The following is a 12,169-nucleotide window of genomic DNA, read 5'->3' as shown; positions in this document are numbered from 1 at the left end:
TCTTTTTTTTTTTTTTTTAAATGCCTACAGCACCTGGTCTTCCTAGTACTAACCATCCAAGTACTAACCAGGACTGACTCTGCTTAGCTTCTGAGATCAGATGAGATCGGGCACATTCAGGGTGGCATGGCTGTAGACAAGGAGTGATGTCTTTTTTTTCTTTTTTTCTTTTTCCCATGTGGAAGTCCAATCGACATAGTACTATTTAATTAAACAAAACAAAACATTGCATGGTGGTAAATGGGTATTCATTGTAACGTTCTCACAACATCCCTATAGGTTTAAGAATATTAGAGGGAAATAATGAAAAAAAGATAAACGAATGCTAGAAATAATTCCAAATACAATGTGTAAATCTTGATTTGATACTGTTGAAAAATAAACAGCTATAAAAGACATTCTTTAAACAAATGATGGAAATTTGAGAATGAACTGAATGTTACAGGATATTATAGTATAATTGTTCATTTTTTTAGATGTGATAATATTATTGTGGTTATTTAGGAGAATGCAATTTTTTCTTAAGATTTTTGCTTAAGTGTTGAGCCATGAAGTACCAGTAAGGCAGCAACTTACTTTAAATAATTCAGAAAGATTGTACATATGAATATAGATAAATCTGGAAAAACGATAGCAATTGTTGAATTCAGGTAGAGAGTATTCCTTGTACTATTCTTTCAACTTTTCTGTAGGCTTGAAAATGTTTATTAATGACATCGTAGGGGGAGAGGCTGTTGTGTGGGCCAAACAAAAAGTAGTTGCAGGTCAGATTATTCCAGCTGGTTCGGAATTTCTGGTCTGGGGCCTCCCCTCTGCCATCTCGCTTACTCTACATCAGTACTTGTGGGTGGAGAGCACTGGGCTCATTTCACGGCTAACAAATAGAAGCTCAGAGGGGCAAGTGATTTGCTCAAGGTCACACAGCCAGTTGAGGCCAAGCCAAGATTTGTACCCACATCTATCTGAGTTAAAATTCTCTGCTTTTCTGTTCTGTTGTTTAAGCCTCTTCTCTCCCATCTCCTTTCCCAGAGGTGTTGTGCCAGATTTCACATTTTTGTATTGCACCTCACAACTTTTGTTACTAACAACATTCCCCATTCTGAGAGGCACAGAGAGGTTAAGTAACCTGCCTAAGGTCACTCAGTAAGAATGGAAGAGCTAGGAGTCAGAGAACCTGGGAGTTCTCCATTAAGGATCAAAGAACACTATAAAAAATATAAATCACTTTAGGAATATAAAGTGGGATTATCATTGTTTCTTACAGAATCCCTGCAAAATCCTCTCTCTTCTCGACTGCTTCTGGCATTCCAAGACAGTGCCCCAGGTTCAGATGTGTCCACAGTGGAGACACTCGCCTCCCCACTTTGGCTGGCAGCTTCTTGGAACTGGGGCTGTTTTTACTGGCCCTGGCCATGAGTCTCACTGCCTTTGGAGGTCTTCTGGCCCTGGGGCTGATCTTAAAGCAGTATTTTAAATATGGTCTCATGTGATCCTATGGTATAGGATACCAATTTGCCTGCAGGATTTGAATTAGGGGCCAGATGGAATGCCAAGGCAGTTACAACTTAGTGTTTAAGGGTCTGCCTTGGGAGACAGGTCAGTTTTGATTTGTGCCCTTCCCGCAAGGCTTTGGTGAATTGCTTCTTGCTCTAGGCCCTGTTTCCTCATTTACCTAGGGATAATAAGAGCTCATATCTCAGGGATGTTGGGGGATTTTAATATGATAAGTAAAGCCCAGTATCTAACAGGTCTTCACATTGATAACTGATATCATTACACTCCTTATGATTCTGTGGGATGTGGACCTGCCTAGAGGTCCCTAGCTCACTCTCCATTTTACTGGATTTTTTGCGCTGTGCTAAACTGGGACCTCAGGCCTTTGCATCACTGTTCACCCTTTTATGTCTCAGTTCATGTCACTTGCTCAGTGAGGCCTTTCTTGATCCCACTAGCCTGCCCTCCAACACGTTCTCCTGTTTTGTGTTCATATCACTTAATGAATATATGAATCGATCTGTTTTTCTCCTCCCATTTGAATGTAAGTTCCAAGGAGACACAGATTTTGTGTTTTGTTCTTTGTAGCCTCCCCAGCATCAAGAACGGTGTCTGCCGTATGTCTGGCGTTCCATAAATGATTAATCGAATGAATGAATGAATGAATGAATGCAGGTGTATACCGAGCCCCCATGACAACATTCCCAGACCTTGTGCCGCACTGGGCGACCAGCCACTTCAGACATTGCAGACGGCCCCTGGGCTCTCAGGTTGGGGGCGTCCAAGCGCGCAGCCGACATGCACTTGAGTGACGCTCCCCGAAAGCCTGGGCGGTGGCTGCACCCGGAGAGGGGCTGTCGCCATTTGGCAGCTTTCCCTGTGAGCCGCCGCGCCGCGGAGGGGACCGGATGGCAAGCGCGCGCGCGCGCGGGTCTTTGGCGACGGTGCCCGGCGGCGCTGGCCCCGCCCCCGCCTCGCCCCGCCCCCGGCCCGCCCCGCCCCTGCCGCTGCGCTCGCTCTGGGCCGCTCCGGCCCCCGCCCGCTTCATGTGGCCCCGCCCGCGGCGGCCGGCGGCTGGGAGCGGCGAGGCGGCGGCCAGCGGCGGCCGGCGAGGCCCGGGAGGTGGTGGCCGAGGCCCAGGCAGCGGCGGAGGCCCAGGCGGCGGACGGGGAGCGGTGGGAGCAGGCCCGGCCCGGCCCTCGAGCGGTCGCCCGGCTGCAGCATGCGCGTCCGCCGGGGGCTGCTGCGGCTGCCGCGCCGCTCGCTGCTCGCCGCGCTCTTCTTCTTCTCGCTCTCGTCCTCGCTGCTCTACTTCGTCTATGTGGCGCCCGGCATAGGTAGGAAGGAGGCCTGGGACCCGGTGCGGGGGATGTGTGCCACTCTGGCCGCGAGAGGACTCCGGGGAACCCCCGCCCCGCCATGGGGGGACCGGCCCTCAGGATCCCTGGCTCGGAGGGACCTTGAGCCTGGCCCCCGGAAGACTACGGGGACTCCGGCATGACCCTCGGGAGACGCTAGGACATTCCCGCCTTGTGCACTCAGACGGGGTGCGGAGCACCCCTCCCCTGCAGCCCCCCCTCCCCTCCAGACCCAGTCTCCTCGCGACCCCGGCGTGCCTTCACACACCCCTCTGTGCGGGGACGGCCTCTTTCCCGCCCTTGCCTCCCTAGAACCCCCGCTTCCCGCTTCTCCGCTCGAGAATTCCCGCTCCTCCTCCCTCGGGGTCTCCTCGAGCCCAATTCCCCGACTTTCCACCAGCCCGACCCCCCCCTCCATCCCTCCCACCTTCCCGGTTGCCATGTTCTCCCCCCTCCCACCTCCCCGGTGACTCCACCGTTTCCTGCTCATCATCCCTACCCTTTCTTCCCCTCCACTTTCCCCTGTTACATCCACCTCCCGGTCCTCCTCTCCAACACACACATTTCTCCTCCTCCAAGTGGCCAGATCCCCGTCCTCGCCCGGTGGCACCCCTCCCTTCCCCGTAAGGCGATCCACTCCCCATTCAATCGACTAACCCTTGAGCGTCCCACGCCTTTTGCTTATCTCCGTCCCACTCCCGTCCTGCCTACCCCCAAGGGCACACTCTTGTCACCTCCCCGCCTTACCTCTGCTTCCTCAACCCCCCACCCCACCTCTCCTGTCCTCTGCCACAGTTTCCTTCTGAATGAAGACTTGGGGTGCTGTCAGGGCTCTTCGTTTCTTTTTCTTTCACTTCTGACCTCTTCTCCTTGAGGGTAGAAGGTGGTCCTTTTGTATTCTAAAGTGACTGCTCTGGAGTCAGAGGGGACATTAAATTGGCCCTAGAGGAGGAGATATGATGAAGGCCTTGGGGGAAATGGTGTCAGGTGGGCAGGAGGAGCAGGGACAGTGGGTACTCATTCTTCTCAGTGACATGTCCTTTAAAGGGAAGACAGCCTCTGAAGAAACTGAACCCTGCCCAAGACTTTATAAGACCATAGAGCAGACATCTAGGCCATGAAGAAAGATTAGAAGGAACTACAGCACAGGGTTAAAGTCAGAGGACATTGAGGTCATACTTGAATTTGAATCCCAGGGTGTGTATGACCTTCTGCAAATTATTAAGCCTCAGCTTTTCTATTCTGTAAAATGGGGTACTAATCCTGACCTCATAGGGGTTTAAGGTTGCAAGTAGGTAGATTCTCTTTTAAAGCACTTATCAATGTAGCTGATGCATAGTTTTCATTAAAAAACAACTTAGAGAAAAGGGAGTAGATGGTAGGTTTCAGTACTATGTTTGCCTGAGTTGGCATCACAGTGGGGCTCTAGAGAAAACTTCGGTTTAGAGTGAAAAATGATCAGGGGATGCTGTTGGGGGTGGGGCAAGGAAAGTAAATTCTGCTAGAAACTGTCTGGATTATTTGGACGTTAGGAAAAGGGTGATGGTTTAACTATTGGGAAATGCCCTGTAGGTTTGTAGTAGTGACTAGTGCCATTCTCTGTTGACCTGTCAACACTGAACTAGCTGAATAGAGAAGTTTCCAGATAGAGTGAGAGATTCTTTACTGATTTTTTTTTTTTTTAGGCCATATTTCACATGATGGTTAATATTGATGATTCGTACTATAAACTAAAGCTAGGAAAATGGACCAGGCAACGTCAGGTTACCCTAACAGTTTATGAGGTGTCTTAGAGAAAACATCCCTCTATGAAGCCACTGTATTTGGCCTGATGGATCAGATGAGTAGATAGGAATTTGGGCAGAACAAGAGCAGGTTGATTAATTAGTGGAATTAATTGAGAAAACAGTTCATTAGCATATTAGACATATTAGACTGATAAAAATGGGTGTACGGTGATGGGTTTGGACCTAGAGGCAGTCTTGGAACCATAACTCCTTTTGTGAAAGTGACAGGTCATTTCTTGTGTGGGTGTATACATTAGCCATCTCTAAATGGAAAAATGTACCCCATTGGAATGGTAATAACCCTTTCGATTAGAAAGATTAGAAGCCAGATTCTCTAACTGAAACGGAATTTACCAACTTAACCAAAAATTCCTCAATGGTAGATTTTTAGGTCAATGGAACCCCAGTGTAAAGTGATGGTCTACTGCTTTGCTTAGGTTCCTATATCACTGATTACTGAGAAGGGTACAAAGTGCTTGAATTGTTCACTTTATCTTTAAATGTAAGTCTTCTAAACGGCACATCTCCTTAGGATTCAAATTCTGTTATGGAGAAGGAGAGCAGTAAAAAGGATGTGGAGTGGCTTTAGGGTTCACAAAAGCATGGGTACATCCAGCAGTTTGGTGGTTTTACTTATCTTGGCTTTCCTGTTGATGAACTTAATTTTTCAAATGACCAGGTTTGGACAGGGGTGTGACAAATCTTCTCAAAAGGTTAAGGCAATCTAGAAAACTGTAAGGTTTGGCATATGAAAACCTTCTTTGAGATAAGTATTAAAATAATGTTAGGGCAAACTTAGAAAATAAAGAGCTTAGAAAATAATGTTAGGGCAAACCATATGAAATTTCTGTTTTTGCAGGTCGGAGACGTTGTATATATCGGCAGTTTAGTATGGCTGAACCTAATACATTTCCAAGTAATGACAATTCTGTTTTCTGGCATGATGGAAAGTGTCAGACTTGTATTTCCTTCCAGGTTTAATTTTTTCCAGTCCTTGCTTTGATGTCTTTGTATACCCTGTGGCCACATTTTGCTCTAGGGCTAAAAAGAAATCATCATTCCAAGAGTGTGTTACACCTATATTCAGAAATAGGTAGACTTTAATTTGAGATGAGAAAAATGTTGGTTATAAAAGTTTTAAAGTCGTTCGTATATAATGTAACCCAGCCACAATTTCAGCCTAGCTATTAGCTTAGTACTTTTGAGATCTAATGCCAGCTCTTAATATCAGTGACTCATAGTTTCAGAGAAAAAGGAAATTTTTCTGGACTTCAGGGTCATATGAAATGGGGGTGAATGTACCATTTGACCTAGGAAATTGGATGTGAGGAAAATTCCTAAATAAGACTAGTGTGTTTGTAACAACTACAAAGTACTCTTAGCTACTTTAACAAAATAAGACTAGTGTATTTGTAACAACTACAAAGTACTCTTAGCTACTTTAACAAAATAAGACTAGTGTATTTGTAACAACTACAAAGTACTCTTAGCTACTTTAATAGCTCCATCCCAATCCAATTAGTATTTTTTCTTTTCTTTTTTTTCAGTTAGTATTTTTTTTAATATGGCTTCATTGGATGCTATGTTTTTGTTGTTAATTCAAAAGTAATGTTTTATATCAGCAGTTTAAAAGTGGAAATCAAAAGAATGGCGCAGAAAGTGCGATGAAGGCGGTGGATTTGAAAAAGGAAGAGGAAGGTGATATGTTGATAAAAATGCCTCTTCTCTCTAGTCCTCTCTGCCCCACAGCCTGAGTGGTTCTCGTTTATTTAATCACTTGTTTTACCTGCACTATTGAAATGTCCCTATTCTTTTCAGGGTTCTGGAGAAAACTTTGAACTCACTTATGATCCTTTACCGTAAAAAAGATCTAAGAACTCAGAGTACTTCCATATTCCAGTCTGACCAGGTCTTTTAGAAGATAAGATAAGTGAACTATTTATAGATGTACATATGAAGTTCTGATTTCAAAACATCTTAAGTATAATGATACCATCATATGGGAAGGCCGCATAGAGATTATTGACCTTTTCAAATTGTTAAAGGTTACCGATTTTGACAGAGGTGCCTGTGCATGATTAGAAGGAATAGTCTGCATCGATGAAATTTTATTAAAGTTCTCCTATTTAAATTAATGTTTCTTTGTCCTTTGATTATTGCGGAAAGGAAATGGGGATTTTTGTTTTTCTTTTGGCCTGCTTAGTTCTAAGAAAATTTTGATTTACAGCTGGCTTTTAGAAGGCAGGAACCAGTAATTCTAATTTCACCTTATTTGACCAGATGACCTTGAGCAAGTCATTTGAATCTCTTGGCACAAAAATCAAAGTTGTTTGAAAAACTAGAACTGCATCTTAAACTCTTAATGAGATGTTTTTATGTATAGAAAGTTGAGAATTCATTCATATTCTATACAACTGTTGGAACTAAGATTTTAGATAAGATACATGTTTTATATAATCAAATGCAACTTTTTCTAATAATCACAGGACAATTTCAGATTCCCCCCAGTTTTGTATGAAAATAGCCTTTAGTTGCTGTTTCTTACATGAAATTGCCCTCTAAATACCTCAGTGCACTTAGTTCTTGAGCTTTTCTGGAGTGAAATAAATATGGTGAAATGTGAGTTATTTTATTTTAGAAAATTAAGAAGCTTCACCCTGTGAGAGACACCCACCTCTCTCCATATGTGCCTGCTCACGCACACTCACATTTTCCTTGAGTGCTGTGTTGTCATTCTTCTTAGAAGGAGACTTTATTTTGAAAACGGGTTGAAGTTATAAATCTGAACATCACCCTTTTGACCAGGACTTTGGTCGTGTTTTATGTCCTCTCTGCAGAATTTTGCTGTGTTGGAAACAAAGACTTGGGTTTGGCGTTGAAATGTCTTTTAACAGTGAAAATCTGCTAGGCTTGGACAGTCATGGAATCAGCCATTCAGACAGTATCAGTTACTGTTCCAGGCCTTCGGTGCTCTAGCCAGTAGATGATTCCACTCCCATCCAGTCATCCCCGCCCCCGAGCTTAACAGACCAGTGGGAGCGACCCGAAGTAAATCACCAGGAAGGGAAGGTCTCTCTCTGTGTTGCCACGACTCTTTAGAACTCTTCAAGAGAGTAGGGATTCCAAAGCCTTGGAGTCAAAGTGCTACTGGCCACTTCCCTTAATTTTACAGCTTTTTAGAAAAATGGAAGAGATGTTGGGCACATCCAACCATATAAAGGAAAAAAAAAACTTTAGTAGGTGAGAAGTAAGGAATGTGATGCTGCTGAGGCCTGTCAAAGAAATAGAGAAAACTGGAGGTTAACACTAGTCTAGATAAAATATAATCAGAAGCAAGCAGATTGGGTGTTGCCTAAAAAGAAGTTAATGGCACCATCATGAGAAGAGGCAGGCTTGTGTGCACAATTAGTGTAAGGGTAGTTACTCTTCAGTTTCTAATACTAGCCGGATAAAGGAATGTGTTTCTTTGCACACAAGGTGTATTTTTTATAGAAAGTTGTGAGAATATTAAAGGAATTTAAGATCTGTGAATCAATAATCAGTATTAGACTGTCTCCCTCTCATGTTACCAGCTATGGGAGATATTTGAATTCTAGTCTTTGCTTCTTTCATTTTATAGATGATCATATATGATCATATAAGCTCAATATGAGTCATTACTTACCCAGAGCAGAAAGTTATGAGGTATCCTTGAGGCATATACAAGGATATGCTTGCAAAGACAAGATTAATCACAAGAAATAAACACTAGAGAAAAATAGAGAACAGTATGTAATCAATTGCTAACTTGTTTGATACTGGCCTTTAATAAGATGGAGGTTCAGACACAGGCATTCAACAAATTGTTCTTTTGAGTGCCTCCTCTTGTCAGATCCTTTTCTGGGTGTTGGGCAGTCTAGAAATGAATAAGGTGGAAAGTGCTTTCATTCTAGTGGGAAGTTTTTGCCCATGTGGTGCTTTTATTCTATGGGGAGACAGCCAAAATACAAGATAATTTTAGATAATGTCAGGAGTGACTGTCTGTTTTCGATAATGTGGTTACTTGAAGGGGTGGAACCAGTCACAGGTCTGGGGGTTGTGGCTGGGATGGGTTTGGGGGGGTACTCAGCACACGTTAAGGCCCCGAGGCAGGGCTGAGCTTGAGTGAAGGTTGACTGGATTTTTGTGAATGATGGGAGAGTGGTAGATGAGTTTGGAAAGGTAGGAGGGTTCGGGACCCAGTAGGCCATCCTTCCCCAACCTTTTTGGCACCAGGGACCAGTACTCCATTGGGATTCTAATGCCTGATGATCTGAGGTGGAGCTGAGGCCCTGATGCTGTGCTAGCGCTGGGGAGTGGCTGCCTATACAGAGGAAGCTTTGCTTGCTCACCTCCTGCTGTGTGGTCTGGTTTTTAACAGGCCACAGACTGGTACTGGTCCCCGGCCTGGGGGTTGGGAGCCCCTGCTGTAGGCCGCGGCAAAGACCTTAGAATAGGAGTGAACTTTAGCTTAGAAATCAGCCAGACCTAGGTTTGAATCAGCCCTGATTGAGTGGGCAAATCAGTTTTCTTATCTGCCAAAGAGAGATACTGTCTTTGAGGGTTGTCGTGAGAATTTAATGGAATATGTATATAAAATGGCTTAGCACAGAGCTTGACACAAAGCTCCATATGTTCGTAACTATTATTTATAACCACAGGACATGACCAGTTAGTCTAATGCTAGGGCTAAACTGGGAGTTAGGAGGATTGGTCTCCAGTCTGACTTTGCCAATAACTAAGATAAAAACTTCCATTTTCTCATCTGTAAACTGAGGTAATTGGACAGATTCTAGGGTCCTTATTAGATCATAAGGTACCATGATTCTGAGCAAGTGTAAGTTGAACCGGTAAGTCTGAAAAGGAATAGTGACTTCTGTCACTATTAAAAGGTACACTATTTGAAGAAATTTCAGATTTCCCATTTACTCAGTCTCCCACCTTTAATGAAACACTGAGCCATAGATTCAGTGCAGCTGCTGGAATGAAGTGTTTGTAATCACCAGACTTCACAGTTTCACCCTTAGAGTAAATGGAGAAGTTCACACTGTGTAATGCTATTGTTTTAGGACATATTCCCTAAAAAGAAGACTTAGAATTTCCATGCTGAAGTCTATCTTTGAAATCACTGAGGCAAAGAAAGGAAAAAAAAAGAAAAGAAAAGAAATTTGTGTTGTTTTGGTCAAAGGAAAAAAACTAAAAGGATTTTATGGAACTACCTTTGGGATGTTCAGACCACCCCCCTCCTTTTGTCTTCTGAGTAATCCTTTTCAGTTTTAACCTGCTAAATCAGTCTTTTCCTCTAGCGGCGCACTTTGCTTTTAAACATGAAGTAGCCCTGGACTCATTCGCTCCTGAACCATCCTCAGTCCTCTAGGTAATTGGATGTTAAATGAAAATGAATATTGCATTTCGACCCAGTAATTCGTTTTATATTGTGGCCTTATGCCGAAGAACATTCATACCTCCTGCTGATCCTGTGAATTCAGTGTTTTCCCAAGCACTGGAGTCACATTGAATAATTTAAAGTGCTGTCTCTTCTCAAATTCCCCCTTTCCATCCCTCCTTTTGTTAGTTTGAGTAAGCAATTATTAGACTCTAGGTATTGTTCTCCTACCTCCCAGGTTACAGAGATATGCAGGTACTTTGCAGCAACCAGAAGGGAACCCGGTCATTGTTTCTAGGGTACCTTGGTTACTGTCATCAATTATGAACTGTTCTCTGAGGCAATTAAGTGGCCCAATTATGAAGATGAAGAATGTTGTGGACTATCAGGTACAGGAAAATGTACATTGCAGGAAAGCTTAGTGTTGTTTTAAAACTTAAATTAACCTAGGGTGTACTAGTGAGCACAACTGCTTCTTGTTTTTATTAAAGAGGTGTAAAACACTTAAATATCAGTAAAGAAGGAACTGTTTTTTTTTCACCCCCCAGGTGGTTCTCAAAGTATGATTAACAGACATTTAAACTTATGCTTTGTTCTCATGTGTCGAACAACTATAAATTTGGAAAATGGAAAAACAGGAGTATTTTTCTCCCTCATAGAACTGCTCATTATCCCATTTCGAGGAGTTCTGCTTTTAGGCACCAAGACTAAATTATATTCATGATAGCGATGTGTATATATTTTATGATCAGTAGACCATTGGCTTGTGAAGGTCAGAAGATAATATTTTTCTAAATGTTGTGTTGTGGTCATGTTTGTATAGTTGAAAATAAAAATCTTTTATTACAGTTCAGAAAAATGGCAAAATTGCCAATTTAAGGAAATTAGATGGAACAAAGATGATAATAGACTGGCTTTAGGATTCCTGATGTACTTATTTTGAATCTGTGGATCTTAAAAACATGTAATCTTTTAACTTTTTAAGAAAAGCTCATTTTACCCATAATCTCATAACCTAAAATAATAGGGAACTTTTCTGGATTGTAATTTCCTTGTGCCTAGGATAGTGCGTGCTACATTGTATGCACTTAAATATTTAATGAAATGTGCGAAGAAACTGTTCTGTGGGCAAGCCAGCCTCTCCATTTTTGGATTGCATTCACAGTGGGAGACGGAATGCTTCTCATACTAATCCTGATTTTGAAGTGACTTGTAATTCACTTTGTCCAAAACTACTTTGTACCTTTTATCCCCTTGGCTAAATATTTTCTTGTTTAGTGGCAAAAGCTTTGTAACATAAAATTTGTCATGTTGTTGATTTCAGTGTGCATTTCAGTGGCATTATTACATTCACAGTGAAATGCAACCATCACCACTGTTTCCAGAAATTTTCATCACCCCGAAAAGAAGCTCTGTTGCCAGTAAGCAGTAACTCCCCTCCATCCTAACTCAGTCTGCTTTCTGTCTCTATGAATTTGCCTTTTCTAGGTGCTTTACTTAAGTGAATCACTTAGCATGATGTTTTCAAGGTTCATTCATGTGGTAGCATGTGTCAGAACTGCATTCTTTTTATGGTTGAAAAATATTCCATCTGCTGGTCATCTGTTGAGAACACTTGAAATGTTTCTACCTTTTGGCTATCGTGAATAATATTGCTATGAATTTTGGTGTACAGGTATGTGTGAATCTCTGTTTTCAATTCTTTTGGATATGTATCTAGAAGAGGAATTGCTGGGTTATATGGTAATTGTATTTAATTTTTTGCGGAACAGTGGTGGCACCATTTTACGCTCTCACCAGCAAAGTATGAGAGTCTAGGTTGTCCACATCCTGGCCAACACTTGTTATTTTCTGTCCTTCCCTTCCTTCTTCCTTCCTTCCTATTCCTTCCTCCCTTCCCCTCCCTCCTCCCTCCTTTTCTTATCTTTCTTAGTAGAGGTATCCTAGTAGGTGTGAAATGATAGCTCATTGTGGTTTTGCTTTGCATTTCCTTAATGACTAATAATGTTGAGCATCTTTTCATGTGTTTATTGGCCATTCATATATCTTGTTTGGCAAAATGTCTGTTATGGTCCTTTGCCCATCTTTTAATTGGATTCTGTTGAGTTGTTAAGAGTTCTTTATAT

At 42.6% G+C, this 12,169-nt stretch overlaps 1 protein-coding gene and 1 pseudogene across 2 annotated transcripts in view; one reads left to right on the top strand and one right to left on the bottom strand.

The window, feature by feature from the left end:
- Window positions 1-21: 21 nt before the first annotated feature.
- Window positions 22-138, bottom strand: LOC120604222 (uncharacterized; annotated as a pseudogene).
- A 2,472-nt stretch (window positions 139-2,610) lies between these two features.
- The window catches only part of B4GALT5 (beta-1,4-galactosyltransferase 5), a 67,168-nt gene continuing 57,609 nt past the window's right edge, over window positions 2,611-12,169 (top strand). The window contains exon 1 of one of the 2 annotated variants that reach the window (XM_039864571.1): window positions 2,611-2,831. In XM_039864571.1, coding sequence (XP_039720505.1) covers window positions 2,717-2,831 — 115 coding nt within the window. In that variant the 5' untranslated portion in view covers window positions 2,611-2,716. The remainder of the gene's footprint in view (window positions 2,832-12,169) is intronic. The other variant, XM_039864566.1, reaches the window with a different exon arrangement.

This window comes from Pteropus medius, unplaced genomic scaffold (assembly GCF_902729225.1).
Source record: "Pteropus medius unplaced genomic scaffold, Ma_sr-lr_union100, whole genome shotgun sequence".
Lineage (NCBI taxonomy): Eukaryota > Metazoa > Chordata > Mammalia > Chiroptera > Pteropodidae > Pteropus > Pteropus medius.
This window is presented reverse-complemented; position numbering and strand designations above follow the sequence as displayed.